The 27,554-nt window shown below is 42.5% G+C and overlaps 2 protein-coding genes across 4 annotated transcripts in view; both read left to right on the top strand.

Moving 5' to 3' along the window:
• The window catches only part of ARFIP1 (ADP ribosylation factor interacting protein 1), a 36,421-nt gene extending 30,702 nt beyond the window's left edge, over positions 1-5,719 (top strand). For all 3 annotated transcript variants that reach the window (XM_063156371.1, XM_063156373.1, XM_063156372.1), the window contains one exon: positions 4,119-5,719. In XM_063156371.1, the coding sequence (XP_063012441.1) occupies positions 4,119-4,274 (156 nt within the window). In that variant the 3' untranslated portion in view covers positions 4,275-5,719. The remainder of the gene's footprint in view (positions 1-4,118) is intronic.
• Positions 5,720-11,237: 5,518 nt separating this feature from the next.
• The window catches only part of FHDC1 (FH2 domain containing 1), a 36,309-nt gene continuing 19,992 nt past the window's right edge, over positions 11,238-27,554 (top strand). The window contains exons 1-4 of the mRNA XM_063156370.1: positions 11,238-11,318; positions 15,614-16,245; positions 22,988-23,049; positions 23,554-23,656. Coding sequence (XP_063012440.1) covers positions 15,763-16,245; positions 22,988-23,049; positions 23,554-23,656 — 648 coding nt within the window. The 5' untranslated portion in view covers positions 11,238-11,318; positions 15,614-15,762. The remainder of the gene's footprint in view (positions 11,319-15,613; positions 16,246-22,987; positions 23,050-23,553; positions 23,657-27,554) is intronic.

The following is a 27,554-nucleotide window of genomic DNA, read 5'->3' as shown; positions in this document are numbered from 1 at the left end:
TGCTGATACAAGTTTTATTGGTGCTATCCCCAGCTGGCAGAGTTCTGTTGAAGTTTGTAGCATTTGCTGATGACTATAATAATAGTTGCATTCAAAATCTGCATCTTAAAAATAGGGTTTTTTTTAAATTAGAATGATGGCCTGTTCTTAGCTCAAAGATTTCTGTCATTTCTGAAAACAGTTTTAGAAGGTTTTGTCATTTTGAGTAAAAAAACCCTCTTACGCTTGGACACACTTGAAAAATGTCAAATACCATTTTATGCAGAGAAAGAAAATGACTGCACTTCTGTGATTTGTACTTCAGGAGTTTGCTTCTTAAATACTTGCTTCTACAAATGAATCTGCAGTCCAGTGGAGACCCAGAGAATGAAACTGTTTAGACTAAATGACTTCAAATTAAGATAGCTAGGAGAAGGGATTGTGATGGTTGTGAGGAGGTACAGATGCATGGATAGATTCAAAGGGATGTTGTCTTTTTGATCGTTGAGATGGCTGAAAGAGGCTGAATGAGGAAGGTGTAAAGAAATATGCGCTTACTGTGCCGCAGAAAATACAGTGTTCAGAGGGAGATGTGCAGAGAGAAAAATATTTAGAAAGAACTGAAATGTTAAGAGCATCCATGTGAAAAATCAAGTCCAACCTACAGTATCTTCTGTGACACGTAAGTAAGTCTCCTGTGTAGGATGGGTCTACCTGCAGGTTTTTATGCTTATCCACAATGTTTCTTTTTTGTTTTGAGATGTGTGCCACTTGTATTACAGAGTGCTTACTCTACTTATAATTAGGAACAAATAGGTATATGTAGTTAATTAACAAGGAACAAAGATTTTAACTGTTGTTCAACTGTAAAGCACGATGGCTTTTTGACATCCATGTTAGTCATACATTGGAACCTGTATTTTAGCTGTATTTTAGCAGCATACCATTAGCATTCTTTGATTGAGGCAAATCTTCAAACACTCCTTTCCTGGGATCGGTGCTACAGCTTGGCGATCAAGAGTTGGCCTTTACTGCTGCAATCTGACAATTGTTTCAAAGCTTTGATGCAAAAAAAATGTGATCCCTTCACCCCCCCTTTTCCCCCATTGCCTTCTCTCTAGTGTTTGTGAAAGTGTTTGTGCAGCTGTGCAGAGAATCAGATTGGGGAACTGATCCAGGTTAAAGCAGATACATTGTTGTCTGCTTAATTTTAATCTAGATCTGTTCTCTGATCCAGCTGACTGCGTATCTGCATGAATGTTTTGCCAACAGAGGGCTAAGGTGAAATACAGTGTGGAAATTGCAATCAGGGACTGGATATGGGAGTGGGTAAGATATTTACCCATTCCCCAAGGTGGAGAAAGATTCTTTCATGGGAAAAGTGGGTAAATTTGAACTTGGTTTTAAATGAATAGTTGGGATCCAGTCCTTAGCTGTGGTTGCAAGTGTTTTTGCTGTGGACGTTGGGTGTTCTGAGATGTTGCAGCTTTTTCCTCTTTGCTGGTTGCTGCTTCATAGTAGACCTTCTTTGTATTCTGTCAGACAGTTTAAGTGGTCTTTTTCTAGAAAAAATTTATTTTGAAGTTACTTGAATTAAGATATGGAAAAGATTCCACCATCATTTTGGGATTCACTTAGCAATCAGCTTCTGAAGGAGAAGAGTAGAAGTTGTAATACTTTGAACCTCTGCAAACAGTTTGATAACAATCATGAAATTTATACCACAATGATCTAGGGGATAGAACCTCATACAGTGAAGTAGCTTTAGTAGTTAAAAAAATACCTCCAAAACAAACAGTATTTTTTCAGTCCAGATTATCTGCTTCTACACTGTCAATTCCAGCCTCTGTGTGTGTGTGTGTGTGTGTGTGTGTGTGTGTATGTACATCCTTGAGCTTAGTCCTGACTGAATTTTTGAAATTATCAGAAGATTTTTGGGGCAGTTCACAGAAGGTTTATGTTAAAAGCTACCCTAACAAAGTACCAAATACAGTCTCAGACTGATGAACTTGGGCTGGGAGGGGAGGTTCCTTACCCCTGTTTTATATGAGTTCCTATAAACTGTATGAGTAAAACTCTTGTAGCATTTTAATAATATGCTATAACAGTGAGTGTACTTCTCTGTAGAATTCTTTGCTGGGATTGCATGAAGTCTTGCATGTCAGTGAGGAAAGAATCTGCTTAAGAAAAGCACTATGCTTTCTGTCTAAACTTTTGAAAGCAAACCCTTCATGTTGTGACATTTTCCACTTATCAAGTGTAATATTTTGGTAATTAACATTTTTATAGATGAAAAATCTGTATGTTTATATACCTGTCTACCCACACAAACTGAAGAAGAGGCCATCTTTTATGACTCAAAAAATAGTTTGAACTCTGTTTGAACAAGTGTAGTTAGCTAAATCCTGTGTCTCCTAGATGTTAAATTCTGTAAATTCTTTTGTAAATGAAAAAATGTCATCTAAAGGTATGATGGGGAATTCCTTTCTAACCATTTGCATCTCTCATGTATTTTCTTGGAGAGCCTTTTGGTGGTATAAAGTATCATTTTATGCTGTTAATGACACAAAAAACCTATTCTTTGGCATGTATTTGCATAAATTAACCTGAATTATTAGAGGAAACATAGGGAGAAAACATAGGGGTTCCAGTTTTCAGATTGTCAAAGCAACTTAGATGAAAATTTGGGCCAGCAAAGAAGAGGTTATTACTTAATTTTTGAATTGAGTCTGCTACTCAGTTTAAAAAAAAAGGGATATAATCAGAAATTTTAACTTTGTGAAGAATTTTTATATATTCCTGCAGGGATACACACACACATGATCAACCCTTTATTCTCAAGGAATTTATACAATATATTTATTACATTTCTGAGTAAATGTTGCACTCTTCAGGTGTCATAGCATGTCAAATATAATGGTGGGGGGTTTAATTAGAGATCTTTCATTAAATGAAGAAGATGAGGTGTTTCTGTATTGAGTCACATGCATTTCAGAGAAGCCCAGTAGCCAATAACAAATAACCTGTTAAAACAGGCATGGCCCACTGGTAGGCACAGGCCACACCTGCCCTAAGGAGAGTTTTGATTCCCAGCAGGACAGAAGTAGACTGTCCATTGTGGACTGTTCTGAAAAATGAGACAGTGATCTAAAATTTGAGTAGAGAAAGCTTCATCTGTTACCTCCCACATCTTCCCTTGAGGCTCACTCAGCCACCTCATTGCTCTGTTCTCTCTCTGTTGGCTGCCTGCTGCTGGGCTCAGCCTTGTAGGCTGGAAACAGGTACAGGGCCACCACCGTGGGATTTGGGGTCTGACACAAGAGTGGGGTGTGCTGGGCTGAGAGTACACTCAGGAAAGAAAAGGGTTTGGCTGCCGGAGGGAATGGATGGATGCCTTTGAGCATACTGCTGTCCATTCACAGCTTCAGGTTTCCTGGTGTGCTAGGATGGAAATGTAACATTTGCTTAACTTTGACTTCATCAGTGGGGCTGTAGCTTGTTATCATAGAGAAAAACAGTGATGCCCTCCAGCTTCCCTTGTGCTCTTCTCCCCTGGTTTTGATTGCTGTTGTGACAGGTGTATTTCATGACTACTTTTCACAAATGTTAGAGTCAAAGTGCTGAAAATAATCTGTGTTACAGGAGATGGGCAAGAAATATTGCTGGGAGAAGGGCATCAGTTTAATTTGATTTAGGTGTCCGTGAGCTGGAAAGCAGCAACTTTCTGCAGGAGGGGCAACACATGAGCTGTATACTCAGGTAATGCCCTTGCCATGTATTGTTTCAGGGAGGTAGGTCCATTTGGCCTGCAGGCACGTATCTTAGAGGTTTGGCATCTAATTTCAAGGTATCAAGTACTTGTAATCAAGTGTTTGATATTTGATAGCATTATGCTGTTTAATGAATTGTTTGCTCTGTGCATGCTGAGTTGGTTTTGACTGTTAAACACACTTTATGAAAACTCTGAATCACTTTAATGTTAAAGAAATTCATATTTGCGTTTCATATCTGTATTTTTAAGCTTTTGTTAAATAAATCTATGGGAAGTCTGAGTATTTCAAATGCACCTATTTCTTTGTAGCTGACCTGTGATGATGTTAACATCAGCCTCCTCTCAATGTCTCTCTCCTTGCCTGCAGGTGAAGGTATTGCACAATCAGCTTGTTCTGTTCCACAATGCCATTGCGGCGTACTTTGCTGGCAATCAAAAGCAGCTTGAACAGACACTTAAACAGTTCCACATCAAATTGAAAACTCCTGGAGCAGATGCCCCATCCTGGCTTGAAGAACAGTAATCAGATCATAGAAGAGGACCCAATGTTAACCTAAAATTCTTTAAATCTGAGAATAATTAAGGGTTGGGGTTGAAGGACTGTTGTAGTGATTCTTGAATGGACAGCTTTAAATTTTTCCCCTTTTATAATACTGTAAAACTGAATTTGATAGGAAAGTGGGCGACTTTAAGGTAACCAAACATAATTTCTGTAATTTCAAATATAGAGCACTCCTTTTGTATGTAAAGGTTGGCAGATATTTCTGTAATTGGGATAGGGGAGGGAGAGAGGGAGGGGAAACAAAACTATTATAGATTTGCACTGACAAATGATGCTTGTGATTTCTGATATTTTGGTGGCTAGTCAAAATATTTGCAAATGGAGGTTTACATGATTTGTACCAACATCTGGTATTTTATAGATGAATATAGAAAACATCTTTAGTAATTTTCATATGACTTTTAAAAAAATGAGAAAGTTAAAAGACTATTTTGCAGATGAATACTATAAGGCCTATATGTGATATCTGCATATAAGGCAATAGTAGCAGATGGCTCATTGACAAGTGGAATTGCAGCAAATGCCTTTTTTACAAATGTACCTTTCCATCAAAGGGTTAAAAAAAACCAACAAAAAACACTAAAGCAAGAATCACTGTCAGTCTGAGGCTTCTGAGCACACGTTTTTGCTTTGCACCAAGTGGTTTGCTGAGTGAGGCCAACCATTAAATGTACTAATTTCATTTAAAATGTTTTTCTCTATGAAACAAATACCGTACTAGCCTTAAATCACAGGTATGTGCCTTTTTATAAGATAATATTTTCCACCAGTGTACATAACCTAAGAACCCATTCATGTAATAGTTTGTCAGTTCCCAACAAGGGGAAGATGACTGTGTAAATGCTGTGTCATTGTACACTTAGAGCAAGTTAAAGCTTTAGTTAAATTTCATGGGCAGGTATGATTTTGAGAGGAAATCGGGCCAGTGTGTTTTTTCTGTTTAATTGAAAAGCATACTTTGGTAATGGGAGTAAAATGGAGGACACATTTTTAATTTCTTCATCATTTCTGTAGTCCTTAAATGTAAAATTATATGTCAATTTTATCATAGACATTATAAATTCAATATATTGGAGTCCTCATTTGCACATGTTATGTTGCTTTATGTTATGTTAAGTAAAATGAAATATTTCAAATATGTTATTTACAATGGTGTGGATTGTATGATTTATGTACTGTATGTTCAAATGCCTTTCAGCTGACATTCTAAAGTTTTCAGTGTTTAACACAACTGTAATGTAACTGTAAATCAAACTTTTTAATCATTCCTCATTAAATTCTTGGCCTGACAGAGCCTTCTTTATGTTTTTGTTCTGTCAGAGTCTCTTGTAATAGCTCAATTACGTTCCCTAGAATGTATATCCTATGTGAATTTTGTATTCATATTAAACATGTTTGCAGTCAAACTTTCTTGAGTTGTGATGTTAAAAGTAGAAGGGAGCTTCTGCAGTGAAAGCTTAGTCCTACTTTTGTGAGTTGTCACCCCTGCCCAAGAATATCTCATTAAGCAGAGCTAGGGTAGTGATGCTGTTTTAAATGTGGGCAAGTTCAACTGGAAAGTAAATCCATAGTGAAACAAATCTTTTAATATATGTGGGTTTTGACTTGAACTTCTAAAGGAAATGAAATTTTATTTACAGTTCTTATGAAGCCATTGACTTCCACTGAATCCTGGCACACGTGTGGTATGATGGTGCAAGGTAAGCGAGTGAGTGACTGTAGGCTTGAACTGGGAAATGCATTATTGCAGGGGTGAAGAATGCAAGCCCACTGGCCATAACTGAAGTATTGGGCTTTCAGAACACTGCAGAAAAAGGGTACATGAGGAACTCTTGCTCTTGGTTTCTCCCTGAGATTCATGTGTCCCCTGCCTAGGATTGCTGCTGCTCAGAAGGAACTCTCTGTCAGAAATGGTAAGAGTGAACTTGAACCTGCAGTTGCCTTAAGAAAGACTGACCAATGTGGCATTGTGTAATCCTCAAACTTTTGCAATGGCTTGAAACTGCTGGAGTCTCTTCACCTGGAAGAAAAGGTGGGACCAAAGAGATTACTTGCTAAAACCTGTCTGTATTGTTTAATACTGGGGAAAGGAAGAATTACTTCCATTTTGCTCAGCAAAGCAATTGTTCTAATGGGAAGCCTCAGTGAGGAGGGTTCTCTGTTCAATAAGTTATTAAACTGATAGTAGCCTGCTGTAGTACTGTGGCTTTCTTTGTTCACTGCTCAAATACATGTGCTTAGGAAATAATTCAAGCTCATATCTTATATTTAAAATTAGCTTTTTAGAGCTAACCAAATTTAGAAACTTGTATCAAGAGATTGTAAGAGAAAAGACACTTCAGCATTTCCAATGGGAAGTAGTTACGGTTGTGAGGTTTTCTGATCCTCATAAAAAAGCATTATAAATATTTTAAGGTTGTAATGTGGCCTTTATCTAGGTGGACAGTTGTCAGGATGGGATGTTTTTGTTGTTTGTAGAGGAGGCCATACCCGCCTTGTAGAGACTTGTCTGTGACAGATTTCATCTCTGTTAACAAATTGTTACAATAATGCTTACAGTGTTGCATGAGGTTTCTTAGGATGAAGAACTCAAAACAATTAGTAACATTTTCAGCAGACATGGCAAGCTGTTTTGATTCTCAGTGACCGTACTATAAGTTATCTGTACTCCTGGCTTGTTTGAAACTTGTTGCTCATGTTATTTTGTTAATCTGAATTCTACAAACAGCTTTTGTACTCTAAAAATGCTCCTTGGCCTACTTCATGCTTTTACAAGCCTCTTACAAAGAACATTTCTGGTTACAAAATGTCTCTGTATTTTTATTTGGAAAGAGATCTACACAGGCAAGAGTATACTAATACACCATTAACATCATAACATCATTAAAGTAACAGCTTTTTTTTCGATCTTCAGTCAGCTGGTTTTCCCAGAAATCTTATCTCTAGTCTGTCTGTCCTTTCAAATACGATCAAAGTAATGTAAAAAGAAAGCTAAATGTTTCCCTCAACTCTGTTTTGAACTGAATGGGGGGCATATTCACTTTTTATGCTTTGCTTATCTGCTCTTGTTCCTTGTTGCGGTGTTACAAAAAGTGAAAGCTATTGTAATTATGTAGCATTCCTCATCTGCAATTGCCTTCAGGTTTGGGGGTGTTTTTAGTCTGGTTATCTTTTCCATGTTGCATGCTTGGTGTAAGGGTTGTACTAGTCAAAAATTTTTTATATTAGTTGTGAATGTTACCATATTTTATGGTAGCTCCCACCCTAAAATTAACCAAACTACTTGTTGCTAAGCTGTGTCAAGATGAAAGGGGTTTTTTATTAGAGGATCTTTATTAGACAGAGGATTTGACTGCTTGGTTTATATTTCTCTTGTTTCTTACTGTTTGTTGCTCTTTGACATCTTTGCGTTCTTTCGGGTTGCTGTGGTGTTAAAGACAGGGATACACAGAAAACAGAGTTCTCTGTCTGTGACAGTGCTCTTGTTCACCTCTCTACACGTGTTTTACCAACATCCCTCCTCTTCATTTCCATGAGTCTTGTGTGGAAACCAAATGGCCAGGGACAAGGAGGGTGTTCACATGTTTTTGTCATCGTGGTAATAGATTGAAGGGAGTGAAGGAAGCAGCTTACCCTGTAGTGTAGGAGTAGCAGGTAGGATGGTTTGTGCCTGCCTTGGGGAAGAAGGGCATAAATTGGTGGAGAAGCAGTGGAAAGGGAAAGGGATGTGCTGCTGTTTCCAGCAGGTCCCTGCTCTGAGGCACAGAGCAGCCGTGTATGAAGCTTGCACTGCAGTGGCCTTGGACAGAAAAGCTCAGTCTGTGGTTTGCCAGTCTTTTCTTTCCTGTGGCTGAGACTGCTGGCACAGAAGCATTGCCTTTTACACTTCAGCTGCCTTTCTGAAAAAAAGTGTAAGAAAGGAGCAGGAGCAGCAACAATTCTGTGCTGTCTGCTGTTGGTGGTGTATTTCTGTAAAGTGCTTGTTCCCAGCATAAAGTGGGCATTCAAGTTTTTATAATGGGTGTAGGTGAACAGAACTTTGTTTTCTGAGCAAATACACTCAGTCTCATCCCTTGATGAGAATCTGTTTTAAAGAGAATAGCTACTGGAGGAGAGAGAGTATTTGATATTCCAGGAGGAGCAGAAAGAGAGACTAGGAGAATCTTTGCAGAGTTCCCGTGTAACACTGGTTGGCAGGACTGAGATGGGTCCCAGTGTGGCTGTCTTAATTAATTTCTTAATTAAGTGCAGAGATCAGATCTAGAACAGAATAATCCTGAAACAACTTTTTAGTTCAGGTTTTCCCTGTTGTTGCTGTTCACAGCAGCAACAAAATCCATTGGTTCAGTCAGGAGCAGTTCAGCTATCAGCAGTGTGTTCCTATTACTTAATGAATGGTGTGTCTTACTGTGCTAATTAAATAATTATACATCTTGCTGCCTTTTAAAAAATACTAAGGGCTGTAAATTCAAGCACTTAAGTGATAAATAATGTTAAAAACTAGTGTTGCCTGTTCAGTTTTGATTTGCCTTTCTTACATATGCATAATGCTAGTTTTATGTGATGGTGGTAATTAATTGTAGGATTTTGTTTTGAGAGCTTAACTAACAGAGTGCTTAATTTTGAGCCCAAATATAACTTGGTAATTGTGACAGGAGTGTCACAATTAACTTTTTCTCCTCCTTTTATCCAAGCTCTGTAAAATTGAGGGATTGTAATGAAGATGACACCTTTTTTCAGGTAGTGTAAATTGCTTTATTTCCATTAGATCTGTTCAGTCATTAGATTTGTGTTCAGCCTAAAGAATTAGATGCTCTGTGTTCTGAAGAAAAGCAGAGTTTACAAAAGACAAGGTGTTTTTTTACTTCTCATAAGAAAAAAAATGCTTTAAAAAAAGTAGTAATCCTGAAAACGGTCTTGAGCATTTCATTAATTGGAAATCTTAAAAAATTAACAGTATGATTTGGTTTTGTTGTGTACCAACTCATCTAAATGCTATCTGTTCTAGGGAGGTGCATTTGTTGTTTATTATAGGCGGGGCTGCTTGATCTGCCTGTTATTAAAGTTACCTAATACTTCCTACTGTAAAGACCAGTTTTCAGTTGTTTATAACTCAGAGTCATTTTAGCCGTGTGGGCAAAATATTTGCTTGTTGAGTGTTACATGTTTAGGTGAAAAAATCTAAAGCCAAAAATGTAAAATGAATTTGCTAACATGTTTTGGAAAAATTCAGGGAGAACAAACCCACAGGGTGAGAAAAAGTGCAGAGTTTAACTTCACATCCGGACTGGCTCCCAGGTCCTCTGCTGTCCTGTTTGGGTTCTGACTTTTCACATACAATGCCATTATGCAAGTCTCTTGTTTGGCTTGCTCTTTCCGTCTTTTCCAGAGCACATTTGTGCTCATGACTGGCAGCAATGAAAACAAGTGCCTTTGGCTCCGGCAGCAGCGGTTACAGTCCGGGCGCAAAGCGCTTCCTCGGGATGACCTCAGGGCTGCCCTGACACTCTCGAGGAATGTCCACGCTGGCTCCAAGCTGAGCGTGTCCTCTCCAGCTGTGCTAACCCTGCCAAGCAGAGATGTGTGCTCTGATGGGAATTGCCTTTTACTGCACTTCAACTCTTTCCATTCAGTGAATTTTCAGCTTAAATGACTGGGTTCTGGCATTACGTTCCTTAAATTTTCCTTTTGTTCTAATATTACTTTTTTAAATTGAAGTGACTAAAGCAGGCTGTCCTGCCAGACCAGTAGGTCAGACAGATTTCTGGCTGCAGAACTGTGAGCAGGAATGGTGTAACCCCTGCAACCATGGACCTGGGCCAGAGGAGGCCACCTGGTTCCCCACTCTTCCTCTGGTTCCTGCCTCCCAACACCTGACCAGACTAAATAGCACAGGTAAGGCACTACACAGGTAAGAAGATTTTGTCCTGCTGCTCCTGCTTTCCCACCCCTGGTTGTATCAAGGTGTTTTCTCTCTCCCGTGCTCAGCTCAGAAGCTTTGGTGGCTTATTAAGCAGGACTAGAAGTGAGGTTTCTTATTCCTCCCTCCCTCCTTTCTCAGGAAAGGAAGAGTTCCTGTTTCCATCTTTGGAATTTGCCTTCTGTATAAAGTAGTGTTGGGGTGTGTGGGCTATTAATTGACTTGAGTGAGGTTCTTCACCTTTACTCCTCCTGGGAAAATGTTTTTATTTTAGACATAGGATTGAATCTCTTGATAGAATATTTTAGAACCGTTTGTATTTGTTTGCTGTCTTACCAGTCAATGGTACTTTGGCTTTCGGGCATCCACAACTCACATGCGCTGCTGCCTGGAGCGCTGTAACCCAGGGCTGTGATCACATCTTAAATTCGTCTGCACTTCTCTCCCACCGTCCGCTTTGGAGTCACAAGGGGACCGTCTTGCCTCTTCCCCCGAGCTTGCAGGGCTGAGCCGGCGGGGAGCGCCGGGGTGAGGGATGCGGGACGAACCGAGGGATGCGGGATGGACCGAGGGATGCGCTTGCTCGGGAGCGTGAGCAGAGGGCGAAAGGCTTAAGCCGTGGAGAGGAGCCCGTTCCTTCCAGCGTGGCCGCTGCCGGTAGCCCCGCTGTCCTGCTCCTATAGAAATAGTTGCTGTGAGTGCGGTGACAGCGTGCGGGCAGGGATGGCTGGATGTGTCGACAGAGCAGCTCAGCCGGAGCTGGCTTAGACCCAGCGCCCCCGGAGGCGCCACTGCGCATCTCCGTTCGCCGCGGCGGCGGCAGCGGCGCTGGGCCGCGGGTCGCTCTCCTCCCGCACGGGCTTTGCGGTGGCACGGGCCGGGCAGAGGGATCGAGGCCCCGCTGCCCCGCGGCCGGGCCGCTCCCGGGGCCGCCGCCGCCACCGTCACCTGCCGCGGCCCCGCCCGGGCGCGCCTGCGCTGCCCCGCCCCGCGCTCCGGCGGCGCGGCCGGGCCGGGCGCGATGGGAGGAAGCGGCGGCGGCGGCACCGGACCGGGCTGCGCCGCGTGCTCCCGCGGGCGCCGAGGTGAGCGGGGCGCGGGGACCCCCGGGCCGGGCGGGGGCTCCGCGGTGCCGGGGGGCGCAGCCGGGCCGGGCAGTGCGGGGGTGTCGCCGCCCTCCTGCGCGGGTCCTTCGCCGCCTTCCCGAGGCGTAGGAGGGGGGAGCGCTCCCGGGGAGAAGACGGACTCCCCTTCCCGCGGGACCCCGGGCCCGGCCGGCCCCGGCACGGCGGGAGAGCCGCTGCCGCCGCTCCGCTCGCACGGCGCTGTCCCGGGCGCCGTCCCGGGCGCTGTCCCGGCTTTCTCCGGCGGGCCGAGCGCTGCCCCCGCCACGTCCTGCGGGGACAGCGGGGTCGGGGCGCTCCCACCGGGTCAGGGCGCGGTGTTACCCCGGGCGGCGGGGTCCGGCGGAGCCGGGGGGCGGCGGGCGCGGTGTTACCCCGGGTGCAGCCGAGCCGCCAGCGCCCTCCGCGGTGCCCCGTGGCCTGCGGCGTCGGTGGAAGGGAATTAGGGAGTAAGGATCTGTCGCCGCCCCTCGGGTGGTCCCGGCGGCAGGGCCCCCACAGGCACCGCAGCCTGGCACCTGGTCCGGGCGGAGAGAACAGCGGTGCGGCTGGGGCTCCTCCCGTGGGAGCCCTTTCCCTGCGGCACCTGGAAGCCCGAACAGAAATAGCCGGGGTCGAGCCCCCCGGGCCAGCCCCGTCAGGTCCCGGCCCGGCCCGGGCGGCTGGCAGGGACGCGGTGCCGCACAGCGCTTCTGTGGGATGCACTGAACCGGCAAGTGCGGAGTCGCTGAATAGCGTGAGCTGCGTGTTCCTTGTAACCCGCAGATTTTGGCAGGATCAGGGGATGGTTATTGGCGTTTGCAGCTCCTCTGTCTGCAGTCAGCAACTAGTTGCTCCCTTTGCCTTTTGTAGGGTTGTTCTTGAGACACAGACACCCAAATGCTGTGGTTGGGCTCGGCGTTGTTCTCATGAGAACTTGGAGGGTGCCTGATACAGAACCGTGGGCAGGGGAGAGCGTAAGGTGTGAGTTAAAGGGAGTCAGTCATATCTTGCAGTATGAATTATGAAATGCCCTTCAGTGCGTCGTGCACCTCACCTGTTAATTTGTGTATGCAAACACAATCTGTGTCCGTCTTAGTGGCAACTGCCTTTTTTGCAAGAAACAAATTACTTTAGAGTGCTTCTCTTACCTGAGGAGAAAGTTGTCCCCACCCTCTAACTTTTAAATTACATTTCCAAGTTAGATTAGCTTGGCTAAAACAATGAATGAGACAAAGAAATAAAATATTTCTTTTATGCCAAATATGGACACAATTAAAACGTGCAGTAAAGATGTTACTTTAGAGCTTTGGTGCTTCTCTGGCTGTTTTGGATAACAGACATGCAACAATGAGGCATAATTGCAATGTCTTAAACGTTTGTTCTTTGGTTCATTTTTTTTCCCTTTAATCCTTTGGAAAGTGTGGAGAGGCTCCTTAGGAGTTAAAATTTTGCTTGGCTTCTATTACGCATCCCGATCCCAGCGTGTCTTGGTAATCTGTAGCTCACAGTTGGAACGGCTGCCTTGTTCCCCACCTCCTCTTGCTGTACTTCCTGCTCAGAGGCACCTGCTGATACCAGCGAGCAGCCCAGAACCTGTCCTGGCTGCCAGCTTCTCTCCTCTCCCACCCACGGTGATGGTGGGAGCCTCCGCTGGGAAGAGCTTTGAGCGGCTCCTCCGGAGAGGCAGCATGAGAAGGGAATTTTGACCAGTCTCCTGGTGTCTGGTAACTCGAGACTGCCATCCTCTCACAAGCAGGTGACCTCTGTCACCTGGATCGTGCTTATCTGTCAGAAAACAAAGCTGAATGCCAGCCTTTATGCTGTGCCTTTCCTTTTGTGCCTTCCTTCCAAATGCTGATTCCTCCCCTTTCCTGGTTCTGGGTGTTACCTCATCTAAAGCAGTACGGGGCTCATTGGATTGAAAACAGTTTTTCCTGTTCTATCTATCTTTACATCTAGGCTGGGATGTTTTCTTCCCTGTGCCTTCTCCACTCCTTTCACTAGGAGTGTCCCTTGTCTAGCGCAGGAGCGCTCAGGTCTGAGATCAGTCGTTTTCCACTCCTGTGTGTTAGTGCTGCGACTCTGATGATTCATCTCCTACAACCCTGTTCCATTAGGATTTGATCCTGTTTTTCCTAAAGCAGATGGACTTATTGAAAGTCTCAAAATGACGTTCTTGACTGTTGCCTGGGGCATGGTCGGTCAGTCTGTCTGTGTCTTTTTTTAAACTTTTTTTGGTGAATGTGTGGGAACCCAAGTTAGAAAATACTGTTGTTGAATACTGCTTTGTATGATGGTGGAAAACTAGCTAATACATTTTTCATTTTTAAATAAGTAGTAGGGAGGAAAAGTGTTTTTCCTAGTTGAGTATTTCTTTAAATTAATGCAACACTTAATTGCTTTGAGTGGTTAATCTCCTTCCACCACCTTGCACCTGCTTTTTTATGCCTCTCTGCTTCTATGATCATGAATTTGGGAGGAGAGGCGTGAACATGCAGAGCCCTGTAATAGCAGCTCGGTACTAATGCTGACTTAAATTTGAAACACTCTATCCTGATCCACTTTCTTTGTAGCTTCTCTCCTTTTTACCATGCCATTAAAATATTTTCCATCATGCCTGTGATTTAAACCTCATACAGGCTTTTTATATATGTTTTCTGCTCTTGTAAATGCGTGGATAACGTAAGGTATGAGATCGGAAAATCTGAAGCAGGAGAGAGGAGCTCATTGCTACCTGAGCAAGGTTTTGAGAAGAAAAGGTACAGTGGATGATTTTGTGTTGTTTTCCAGTGATTTCAGTGAAGCTGTGAGTGGCTGAGCCCTTGCAGACCAAGAGAGAATTTACCCTAAGGCTTTTTTCTGTGACTTGGGTCTGTTTGTTCATGTACGGTCTAGTGATGGATCTCTGGCAAAAACAGCAAAGTTTTTTCATCACTATTATACAATGTCAAATTGATCTGGGTTGCTATTAGCTCCGTGTGAACCCTGCTGAGGAGGCATACCACTAAGTCAGTGCCAAATTTCTGATTTGATGTTGTTCTTGTGCCAGGGCATTACTTGAGCTTATTCTGGTGAGGTTTCCTGAGACTGAGTTTTCCTCAGGGGCCTGTTTGTCTCCTGTCTGAGTTTGCATTGTCTGCCATCTTTGAATTTTCAATTATTTTTCTTGTAAATTCCCAAATTTTTTTTTGAGATAGCTTCCAAATTTCCATAAAATCATGAGATTCCTCATTGGTATGTATTTGAAACACTTTAGTTTTTCCCTGAGACTTATTTCCCTGAGAATTAAATCTGTTCAATAGATTTTGTTTCTTAAAAGTGTGGGGTTTGTGGAACTCATGCTCTTACCTGAAGGTTTGCTGCTAATAGCAGCATTTTTATTTAGAAGGTAACAGTATAAAAAAAGTGCTAAAACCCACTGTGATTCCTGTTGTTTTATGAGATAATCCAGAGGTTAAAACTTCCCAAAGTATTTAAAGCTTTGCATACGTGCAGTGCTTAGGATGTGTGGGGTCCTGTTCCACCTACCAGCTTGTCTGTCCTTTCTCTCTCTCTGTTATTGAACAGGCACTGTTAACCTGGATGCTGAAGTAAATTATCAAGGACAGCTTGATCAAACTGTGGTCTGTCTTCTCTGAGTGTATTTTGGGAGATAGTGCAGCCACACCAATAATACTTTTAAGTTCATGCTCAGCGAACACAGAGACTTAAGGGACTGTACACTATTTTTGCCCTTATTTACATTTATGTGAAAAATACAAAGGCAAAAAAAGTAGTACACTAGGCTAGACTGTTAAATCAGCAGCAAATTTTTAGCTATTTTTATGCAGTTTGGGTTTGAACCATGGTTTAGAAGATTCAAACAGGGTCTGTTTGATGCAGTTAGTCAGTACCATAGTTAGTACTGTGTGCAGTCAGCTTTAAAAACATACCTGAAATTAGCAGTGAAATAATAATTTTTAATAATTTGAGATAACTATATTCTTTTACAAAATTGCACTGAATGGAGATTGATAGGTAGTTTTGATACCCACTGTGGGTGATATAGAGGTATTCTTATGTTTATATATGTTCTTGAAATCTAGGCACCTGAAGCTGTTTGAAATCTTGGTGTGGATAAATGTTAAACTACTGCCCCGTGAAAGGCTTTTGATTCACTAAATTTCCCTTCTGGATTGAAAACTGGATAGGTGTTGTGTCTTTGGTGTCTTTTCAGTGTGAGGGACAGTGTCCAGTGTGTGTGATCTGAGTGTCCCTGTTGTCCTTTGTCGCAGGTTGCGGAGATGGTGCAGTCCCCTCTTGCGCTGCCGCTGCTGGCAGATAGGCTTTGAGAGGGCGTGATCCCAGCGCCTGCCGCGCCGACTGTTCCATGTTCCAAACCCATCCAAGGAAGTAACACTCTCCCCTTCGGGGAGGCTGTAAAATGCATGTTATGAATTGTCTCTCCTTGGTCAATGATAAAGAAAATGGGGCAATTCCAGTTGCGACGGGATTAATGAGCGAGGATACGACGACAGCGCCTCAACTTTCTCAGCCTGCAGCATCGCCGCCCCCCGCGCCATGTCCCCTCACTGGGGCTCCCCCAGCCCCTCCGCTCCCCCCGGGCATGCCACCCCCTCCACCACCCCCTCCTCCGCTGCCCGGCCCCAGCGTACCTCTGCCTCCACAGCTGCTCAATGGCCACGACAGCCACGGCAAGAAAAAACGAATGCGGAGCTTTTTCTGGAAAACTATCCCCGAGGAACAAGTCCGTGGTAAAAACAATATCTGGACAATTGCTGCACGACCACAGTATCAAATTGATACGAAGACAATTGAGGAACTTTTTGGGCAGCAGGAGGAAGCCAAACCCCAGGACTCCCGAAGACGATCTTTAAAGTCTTCATTTAAAGAGACTAAAGAGGAGGTAAGAATTAAAGTAAAACCTCTTTTTTTACATAATGCTGTAGGAGTGGATGTGAATTCTGCCTCGCCTTTTTCTCTTTCTCTGTCATGTTTCATCCTTACGGCAAATTTGTCTTGATTCAAAGGAGAGGGGAATGATGGGAAACATAAACTCTTTGTTCTTAGTGGCACATATTTGTTTTTCAAAGAGCTAACTGTGTTTTATTATTTTTACTTGCTAAGTGCTGTGATTTGATCACCTGTTAAAATAAATATGAATAAGCGGAGGGAGCTGAAAGCATCTGTATTTACTCATGTTGGATAGCCCTTGAGTCTCCAGTGTAGAACACAGTTGTATTGTCTCTTCAACTCCTGCTCTGTGTCTGTGATGCAGGCAAGATGTTGCACATGCAAACATGTACCACGCAGGGGAGAAGAGGGTCCTGTTTGCAAGGGTTAATGCTGTATTTGCCCACAATATTCTAGAGACATCAGGAAGGGAAGTGCCAGTATGGCAGCAGGGATATAGAACATAATATAGTGATTAAGGGTATTTGTTATTTAATAAATTTAAAGTTTCCACTTTCATAAGCATGACTTTCCTGCTAAGAAAAACTTTACTTCATCTTCCCTACTTTTTGTGGACATGAAGATAACCTTCCAGGAAAGTCCCAAGATTGCTGCTGATTTCTGTTCTGGTGGCAAGGAGTACTCTAAACCAAGTACTCTCAGGTTCAGACACTCTCCAGGGAAGTGATAAGTAGCTTTTCTAGTTCTTAAATCCTCATTTATAGACAGCTTCTTTGTGAAGCCTGAATTGTCTCAAGTGATCTTTCTCTGAAGTAATTGGAGGGCTGAAATGCAGATTTAATCACTAGTGTGTGTCTACATACATGTTGGCTTGTAAACAAAATACAGAGGGCATGGGGTTAAGAGATGTAACAATGCATCAATTTTTAGTGAGAAAATAGGGACATGAAGTTGCTGGTATCTTGGAGGATTCAAGAGATGTCAAAATAAGATCACAAGGGACAAGATGAGAAACCAATGCACTGATAGTATGCATGTTGTGCATATTGAAATTTAAGGTTTAAGAGGGCATGTGTATCGTAGGCTCTGAAACCTGATGTTGGGAGGTAGTAATTGGGGCCATCATCAGAGGTAGTCATTAACCTGTGTGCTGTTTTCAGGCTATGTTCATCTTTGAATCAGGAGTGTAGTGAGTGCACTTCCTGTGCTGAGAACAGACGTACAGAGCTCTGGCCTCCTGCTTTTCCTCAGAGGCTCCCCCTTTCAGGACTGCTGTGTGATAAAGATCTAGTTCTGGTAAATATTACAATGAGTTTCATAAACTGAATGTGGCCCATAGTGTGCAATAGGTAGGTCAGAGAAAACCCCAGTGAGCTCTAGAACTCATGCAGTGGTAGAGATTAAAATCAGAGGCCTGCAAAACCAGGGATTCTCCAAGATACAGTGCCTTGGAAACAAAACCCTGCCTTGCCGAAAGTTATGGTTTTCGTGCATCTGTCTGGGGCTGATGTGGTGGTGCAGTGCATTTGCACTGCTTGATGCCTGTGCACCCTGGCTCAGGGCTCCCATGGTGACTCTGCACGTGGCAGGTGGTGAGGCAGCAGGACTGGCTCTGAGTGATGCCACTTAAGTGACAAAGTGTCCCACCGGCTCGCTAAGCTGTGTCAGGCATGCTGCAGCAGTGTGTCAGTGGTGAGCAATTTCTCATGTGCTAATGGACTTTGCAGTCCTATCTGCTTAGCAAGGGGGGAAGGAGATAATCCTGAGGATCCGTGTGGTGCTGGAAGTGCAGATGGGCAGCAGCTCACGTGCCTCACCCGCTGCAGGCCTGGCTCGGCAGGGGCTGGGATGGGAGCACGGGCCTGGTTTGTGGCTCCGCACATTGTCAGCTGCCATCGATCGCTTCAGCGTGGATGGCTATCCTCAGCTCACTCTGGTAAAACCTACAGAGGCTGACAGGAGCTGGGGTGTGAGGAATCTGTGTGACCTGTGTGCTGGTGTGGGGCTGAGGGAGCTCTAGTTCTGCTTGTGGCTGTTTCATAAACCAGCAGGGCCAGGTGGATCAGACATTTTCAGTTTCAGTACCTCTGTTCCTTTTGTGTATGACACAGTTGATTGTAGTGCTTTATGGTCCAGCAAAGAAAAATGTTCTTAGAAGTTTTCATAGTGGAATTAGCCTAGTTGGCGTCATATATCAGCAATGAATTTTCAAGACAACTTCAAGTGCATAAACCCAACTTTTGCTTAGATCCAAATCTGAAAAAAGCAGCATGTGTCCGAAGTGCTGTACAGAAGGGCAGGGCCAGGGAGTGCTCTGTTGTCCCTATAGCTTCCCTCTTGGTGGAAGGGGTGAAGAGTTACTCTTCAGCCAGTGTTGAGGGCACTGCCCTACAGACTATGGAGGAGATTTGGGGTTTCATACCTTTGCCAGAGATCACTGTTGATTATGAAATGATGAGCAGTTTTGGTAAAAGTTCTACACATGTAGGAGCTTACAGCACTGCATGTCCTTTGAATTCCTCACTCCACAGAGAATTCATATGTAACATCATCATTATAACAGAAGTCCCTTCTGAGGCTTGAGTCAAACTCCTACAGCAAATGCTTTCCTTTTTGTAAACAAGCCCTCACCAAACCCTTAGGAGATTAATTAAAATGTTTCCTTGACCAAAGGCTTAATTTGCCCTATGGTTCCATGTAATTTGAGGCTCTGAAAAATAGGGGGTGCAAGGTTAAGTTTACACGCCAATTTACTTTCCCCATCCTTCAGTGGTGTCCCAGTGTGGCACAGCAGGCACTCAGCCAGGCTCTAGTTAGCCTGGCAGCAGAGTGGGCAGAGCAGCTTCTTGTCAGCCAGAGGAACTGCTCTTGCTTTCTCCTTCAAACCGTGCCTCTGCTCCTGTCTCTCACCTCACCCCACCTGTCCACTGCCTCTGGACAGATTTTGGATCATGTAATACACATATTGCACCCTCTGTAAACATGTTTAAGTAAACAGCTTGGCAGAGTGCGGTGGGGCTCTTAGTTTGTTTTCTACTGGAAGAGTTTCTGCTCCTTGAGAGAGGTTTGATGACTTTGAGGAAGGATGCAGTGCATTCCAGAACCTGTGCAAAGGGCCCGTGGGAGGAGGAGAGAGAAGGAAGATGGAGGAGTGAACAGGATGTCTCTTGCTCCCTCTCCTAGACGCGCCTTCTGTGTTTTCCCTGTGCTGGCTCTGATCCCTGTTCCATCTTCTTGAGAGCTGATTCAACCTGTTAATCCAGAGAAGAGCTATCAGCAAGAACCAAATGAGATGAGTACCAGTGCCTGCCTGAGGGAAAAAGCAGGCTAGGAGCGTGACATGGGAGGATGACACAGAGTGGGGACAGCCCTTTAGGAAGCTGCTAGGTTCATTCTGCTGCACTGTGACTGCAGGCATGGAGTGATGGTTGCTGTGTTGTCATGTGAAGTGGAGGCTGAAGCAGGAAGTTATTTATATCCTTCCTAACCTTCAGCACCCAGCCTGAGCCACCAGGCTGTTCCATGCTTGCTGTAATTTGTAAACTCTGTCCCACCATGGGAAATCCCATTATTCTTGGGCAAAGAAAACCTACAATGTTTTGTTTTACTGATCTGTTATAAATCCACTTTGTTGTGTTTCTCTTCCTCATTGATTATTTCATGGCAAGAAACTCCTGTTGCATCTCTCCAGTCACTACAAAGTCAGTTTTGATGTGGGTCTTTTTGTGTCTCCCAGAATCTTTCGTACACTCCTCTGAATCTTTCGTATTGATTGCAAATTTTTGTTGGGATTCCTCTTACCATTAACACAACTTCACTATGGTACTCAGGCTAATTTTCCCCTTCTCATAGCACCTTGATAACTGTGGTGGATTAACATTTGTCAAATTGAGGCCTGTGTGATCTGTGCCTGCTGCAGATTTTGGAAATGTGCTGGGTTGAGTACTCTGATGATGAAAAGTGGATTAATGAGTGAATTGCTGTCCTTGGTTTAGAGATTGCACTGTTTATAAAGTAGATGTGGGAAGTGATGGCAAGTGACTTGTGATGTTTTACATGGGCTTGCAAAGTACAGGTATGGAGATGGTGGAAAGTATCTGAGAGAATTGTAGTATTTCCAGTTTCAGAGAGTAGAGGATGAGAATGGAGAAAGCTCTCCTGAATTTATCTAAAGTAAATAATAAGAAACCATATGAGAGGTGTTTTTTTGCTATGGAGAATCCCAGTGAGACTAGGAATGCCTGTTCCCAATTCTTAATTATAGTCCAGTGTAACTTTTTGAGTCAAGAAGCCCAGGGGTATTACTGATGGACAGCGCTTCAGAACCTCTTTGGGTGGCAAGACCTGAAATGTGCTGTGCCGGCAGCAGCGTTGATGGTGTGTGTGAGCAGAAGACAGGAGCAGACTGAGCAGAATTTAGAAAAAGCTGTAGTAATGTTCAAAGGGTAAAAAGCAACAGCATACAGTGCTCTGCATGAACAAATTTAAATGAAATCTCAGTGGAGAAGAGTAGACATTGTGAACAGATGTTCAGGCTGAGGTTATTAATCTAATATGCAACTGAATGTGGGATGGAAGGTAGTGTATTTGTGTGCAAGGAGTAGGAACTTGTATTTATGGAGTATCTGCCAGGTTCCCTTTTCTCCTCCTTGTGCTCTCATCTGGAAACTCCTTGAAGGTAGTTATGTAATGACAGCAGTTTCAAATGCTTCTGATAAGCTTGGAGTAGACACCAAGCGAAGAGTGGCCAAAAAGTGAGACTTGTTCTGATTGTGTGGTTAAACAAGAAATCAGAGAAAAAATAGAGTACAGCCATATACAGAGCAAGAAGTATATGTAAAATCCTGGTACTTAACAACAGCTGTGGCCTTTTTTGTTGTACTGATAAGACAAATGCAGCTGTATATGTTCCCCTTTGTTGTTTTTCTTCGAGGGAAGATATTAAAAAAAATTATGTAATTTGTTTGAGGTTGTACTGTAAATCTGAGTTGTGCCATGGAAAACAAAGGTTTACTCATCTGATGATCAGTCTCCTTGGAACAATTACTGACTGTGATTTAAAAAATGTACACAAGATTAACTCTGAATATGCTTAAAAACCTCAAACAAACCAAAAGCCAAATGATGGTAAAGCTTATAGGCTTAAACTAGTACAGAGAAACCAGAGAACTGGGGGTGACCGGAGCAATTGGAGACTGGAGCTGCAGTTAGAGAGGTCAGTGAGGGGTCCCTGCAGTAAAACATTTGAAAAAGATTAGATACTGCAGGGGGAGAGATATTTGAACCTGTCCTGTGTTAAGGGGCTTTTCCTTAATGATCTGTTGGGGGCCTCTCAACTCTTAAGATAACAGGAGAATAAACCACGATCTGTCCCCTTATCTCTGCGTATGCTAAAACTGAAGGGCTTCAGGCTGCCAGTCATCTAATTAAAACTAATATGCTGATATTTCCTGTGTTTTCTAGTATTCACTGTTTTCAGAAGGGAGGAAATTCCAGAATTTCAGAAAACTTTTCAATATGATTCACTATTTTCAGCAGACGAAGAGGCTGTCTCCTGGGTGTATGTTGAGGATAGCCCATTAATCATCCCTATATTTTCACTGTCACCAGCTGACTGCAGGCTAATTCAATTCCGTGATAATGCCAATGTTGCATTTATATATCTACTTCTAATCTGAGCACTGTCACAAAGGTCAAAATGCCTTTCCAGTTGTCAAAACCACAAACACTTGAACAGTAGTAGTCTTGAACATCTATGTGTACTGAGCTCTTTTATTGTAGTCATCAGGTGGAACTGTTCAGGTGAAACAATTCTCTTGTCCTTGTAAATCTCATGGCTTCTGTAGCTGCTATCACCAAAATAGCTGTGGTAAAATTTTAACCTTAAGGACACAATTTGCTAAAACAGGCCAAACCTCTCAGGTTTAAACTTGTGTGCTGTTACAGGAAGAAAAATAAAAGAGGCACTTTGACTTTAAATTTTTTTACAAAATTAAGGAGAAATATTGTGGGGTGGGTTTGGGTTTTTTCCTGTCTACCTAATCTTCAGAATTATATATGTAAGATGATACAGCAAACCAATTTTGAAGTACAAAGCTGAGAGAGCTTGTTTTATTATGGATTTCTGTTTGCTTGTAAGTAAGCAAACAGGTTTGAGCATTTTGTGTTTCAGGGTTTGATTCAAGATTGACTTACTTATTTTCCCCTGAGTCAGTGTGGCTGTTAGTTGGCATGAATTAAATCAGTAATGCACCTGACCTCTGCTTAGAAATCCCATTTCTGCTTTTCTGCTTAGAAATCCCATCCTCACATTTGTCACAAAACCTCTGAGTTTTACATGGGTTTTGAAGTGTGGTGTTCACTACCCTTGGGGCCTTCAAATGCAATACAGTGTATTACCTGATAAGCAACATTTTGCAGATGCAGGGTTATGAAATAATCAAGAAGAATGTTTTTACTTTGTAATGAAATAAAAATATTGATTCTTTCCTTCATTATATGTTGCTATGGAATTTTTTGCTTCACTTGGAGAAAGGTGATGCGAGTGTGCTATATATTTCCCTGGTAAAAACTAGTTTTGTAGTATATGAGCTTTGTTGATAAGAAGTGACTCTGTATTTATTTGGTCTGGGATTTGGTGCAAACAGTTATCTGTAGCAATTTAAGAAATTATATCTGCATTATATGCTATTTTCTTAGGTATTGTTAGATTAATCTCTTGCTTTCTCTCTCAGGTTTCCATTTTGGATGCAAAACGAAGTATGAACATTGGCATATTTCTCAAACAATTCAAAAAGTAAGAATTCTTTGTAGTTCTCATAAAATATATACATTGTGCTCTGTGCTTGTGGAGTTTGCAGTTTTATGCAGTTTTCTCAAAAATAGTTTGGCATAATTTGTTTTATGTTCAGTTGTGAGTTTATGACTTAGCATCAGACAGAGTTTGCTGATGTTAAGCAGTTGAGGTGAGTTTTCAGGTATGGTTAAGGGAAGCCCTTTTACCTCATGTAGCAGTGCCTGTGAGCTGCCTTTTGCTGGCTTCCTCTCTTTGTAAACAATTAGAAAGGGGCAATGGGAGCAACGTTTTCAAGCTGTTTTATTGCCGTCTGTATTCACTGATAATGTTGCCCTTCTGTAAAGGCATCACTGAAAATGGTGTCAGAGCAGTGCTGCTGTGGACACTGATGCATCCACAGCCTCTTTGTAACTCTGTTGGGTAGCCCAGGCGTGGTTTTTTCAATCTGTGTAATTGTTCACCCTGCAAGTGTTAGAAATATGTGTGCTCAATTGTTTTTTCAAGGTCTGCCGAATCCATCATTGAAGATATTTATCATGGAAGAAGTCAGCCCTATGGTTCTGAACTGCTACATGAATTTCTTAAATTATTACCAGAAGCAGAGGAGGTAAATCACGGTTTTATGTGGAGCTTACTTTTTGTAGAGTTCTGCTGACTGGGATTCCAACATGAAGTTCTGTAAAAGAGGAATCTCAACACCTTCCTGAGGCTAGGGAAGAGGGAACAGGGAACCACTGAGTGCAAATGTTTAGTATTGGTTTGACTTGTGGTATTGAGGTCACAGTATAGTCATTCCCTTCAAGTAATTTCACCTGCTTTTAAGGAGTTGATAAGACATATTTTGTTTTTATGATGTCCCTTTTGTCCCATAAACAGCAAGACCTGGAGCCTTCCTGTGTGCGGATAACTGCTCTAGGGAGTTAGAAAATTCAGAATTTAAGTGTATTCTAAGCAAACAAATTTCACTCCTTTAGCACCTGCCTCATGCCTTCCCATTGCAGTGCCTGTGAGTTGAATATTGGTAGCCCTGTGTTACTTAGTGTCTTTTTGCCTTCTGGTTCACTGCCTGCTTGGTTCATCTGGGCCTGGTCCCTGGCCTTGTCACTGGGTTTCAGTAGGGCAGAAAGGCAGCTCCAACATTCAGCACCCATGGGATTTGCTACCATGGCTTAGTGCTCAAAGGAGACGTGTTAGAAGTCACAGAGTTGCCAGCAGTACCTTCTCAGTGTTCCTGTGATCACCATATGACCAACATCCAAGCACAGCCTTCTCCCCTCCTATCCCAAACTTCAGGTCTGTTCACATGATTAAAGAGGTGAAGCTTCATCAACTGACCTGGGAGCCCTGCTTAATGATGTACAGTTCCTTGCCTGCTCACTGTTGGCACTGACCCATTTGTGTGTACTTGAGGGAAATGTAAACCACAAACCTGACAAAATTAGCATTAGAATTGCTTGGGTGCTTCACATCAAAGTGAGTGGCTGAAACTTGGGAAATTGCTAAGTTAAGGTCCATGTACAGATCAACCTCAGCTCACATGCTTTACCACTTCAAGGTCATTCTGCCAAAGCACTTTGTTTCCTCTGTGCAGCAGCAAATCTCGGATCCAGTCATGAGAAGAATGTGTTACAGTCTTTTGCTCTCAAATTTATGACCCTAAATTGAGCTGCTTTTGCACACAATCTTGTAAAAGTTTTGTTATGTTAGTATACTTATATATACTAAGAGATTAATATATCTCTTAGATTTGGGAGGATATGAACAAGTTGAAATGTAATCAATCAAAAAAAAAAGTGACAGTAGTTCTGGGACCTCAAAACCATTCCCTCTTCCCTCTTTGTTTGCATTTTAGTACATATTCCATTATATAAACAGAATTTATCTCCTTCCTCTGGAAGTCAGACAGAGGAGAACAGCGGAGTACTAACTTGAAAGAGAGTGACTCCTAGTTAACTTTGTGTACAGTCAGAAAATTAGACTGAAAAAAGAGTACTTTTTCTTCTTTTCCTCTTTCTGGCTTAGATATTGGTTGTTATTTTATGACAAGTAGAAAATCTTTCAGCTAGAGTAGTGTATGTGATGTAAATGTTGTTATTCAGCTAGAATTGTAAGTTGTTTATCAGTTTTGTCTGCAATGCTCAGCTAGATGCATTAGCTATCCAATAAGTACTGCTAAGAGTGAAAAAATATATTTATTTATTTGACAACAGATTTGACACAGGCCTGTCACTCAAGATAGTGGGGCCAGAGGATTTAAGAAGTGCTTTTAAGGAATCACCTGAGAAATTAATAGAAGATATTCTATGATACAGGAGGGTATTAGAAATAAAGGGGCATTAGACATGAGATTTGTTGCTATTCCCAAGGGAAGGCTGGAAAGGGGCTTCTTTCCAGTGTGCAGGTGTTTGTATATATTTAATTAATTGCATGCATCAGAAATGGGAAAGAGTCTCTTTATTACTCTTCTCACAATTGTTGAACTGTTTTGGATTTTTCCCTTTGAGAGCTGGATGGGTGGTGGCAGGCAAGACAGGGATGTAAGGGCCTGATGCTTCTGCTGGTATGGAAAAATGTTTCCATGCTTTCATGTCATCATGCATGTGTGGTCTAAGAATAAATGGGTCCAGTAACTCATTTCCTACAGTAGTTTCTAAAATTTTAGTGTAGACAGTTTAAAATTTTGTTCTTTTTAGGAGCCTCAGAGCTTTTGGGGGGTTTTTCACCATTTTTTCTCTAAATGTATGTTCATTGTTCTTCTGCTATATCCTCTTACTTTTTCTTAGTTTATTGTCTGCCTCCTAGACTGAATACCTGTCTCCTAGAATAGTGATTCACCATTTGCTAAGGGAAAGGCATCAGAAGCTTACAGTTCCACATACAAATAATCCAGATCCACTATAGATACCAGGTGTAGTGGTGTTATTTGTTCTGTGTTCCCTCTTCTGTTTAATACTCCCTAATTCCTTCTTTGTCATATCACATGAGATAGCTTTAGCAAGCTGTCATCACATTGGCCTGTCCTTGCACAGTGCTGCAGCCATCCTCAGCAAGGATTCCCTGGGATTGCCCTTTCCATACTTCCTGTTCTCCTGAGGACCTGCTTTGCTGTTGTAAGAGTTGAGGATTGCTCTGAGCAGGTCCTTGAGCCCTCAGGTCCTGCAAGGTTAGCAGCTATTCAGTTACCAGGGCAGACTGTCTTGCTGCAGCCATGGGTGGGCATCTGCAGTTCCTCTGTGTGCGCTGTTCCAGCAGCTCAGGTATTTGCAGACACATTTCCCTCTGTGCACAGGTTTCTTGCAAGCTGCAGTGAGCACCAAGTGCCTTCTGTAGGCTCTGCACCAGTAACTGTGCTTTGAGATGCCTTCTGCTTTTTCTGTTCTATTTTATCATAAATCCTTAGTCTGTAAAAGTGAAAGGAGGGGGGGGGAGTGCCTTTCCTCCTCATAGCTGTAGAAAGGGAAACTCTGGACTATTTTATTTCTTCTTTTTTACCAAGAAGTTTAAGTTTACAGTTTACCTGGTGTGAATAAGCACCAGCTTTATACTCCAATTGTATCTTATCTAGAAGTGTTGTGATATCCAGTCACATTACCTAAATGGGCTCCATGTCTCTTGTTTGACTTTTGTGACAGATTTGAGATCGTTTCAGTTCATTGTATCTCAAGCACTTGATGATATTCCAGCTCTTTGGCAATGGAGGCTAGGTCCTTGGGCTAGCAAATACATTTAACGTCAGTTGTCTTTAAAATTATTCTATTTGCACTGTTGTAATGTGGCAGCTCTATTTGCATACAGAAATAGGTGTCAGTACTACTAACTTTCTAGCTGTTTTCTATGAAAAATCCCAACAGCTATCAAAGTTGTGGAGATTTTCACATGCAAATGGCAAATACAGGCTCCTTACTGAATATTTTTCTCAAACTATCAAGACTATTAACTAATAATACTATTATTGAAATATTGGCACTGCTGTGAAGTCTTTCCTACAACTTAAAATGTTTGGGTATTTTCAAATGTTTAATTTGAAAGATTTGACAAATACTCGAAGCTGGCCATGATGGAGCTTGCTGCAAGGCTCCACTCAATGTTTTGTCCAGGGCTGTCTGGGTGTGTGGCCTGGCCACTATATAGTGGTGAGAGAAAAGGCCAAGCAAATTTATAAAAATTCTCAATACATCAACAACTTTGATGAGATCACTGATTTTGTATAAGCCTTCTTAGAAGTCCTGCTGTTTGTACCATACTGTGCTAAGCAGTTTTGTAAGGAGAAAGAAACACCTATTTGGAATCTCCTTTGCTTCATCCCTTTTTTCAGTTTGTTGTTTTTCCAGGGAGCCTTGACTGAAGCAGTGGTCTTCTCTGCTGTATCTCTTCTGAAAAGTTTCCTAGTTGTTTCTGAATGATACCCAGTTGAAATGGCTGACAGGTTTTATTTACTGGCATCCTGGCTGGAGCTGAGAAGAAGCTTTTAGCTGCTTTTATGTGCATGTTATTGCACTCTTCAA

The sequence above is a fragment of the Melospiza melodia genome, chromosome 5 (assembly GCF_035770615.1).
Source record: "Melospiza melodia melodia isolate bMelMel2 chromosome 5, bMelMel2.pri, whole genome shotgun sequence".
NCBI classification, from domain to species: Eukaryota; Metazoa; Chordata; class Aves; order Passeriformes; family Passerellidae; genus Melospiza; species Melospiza melodia.
The sequence above is the reverse complement of the archived record's forward strand: the minus strand, read 5'-3'. Positions and strand labels throughout refer to the sequence as shown.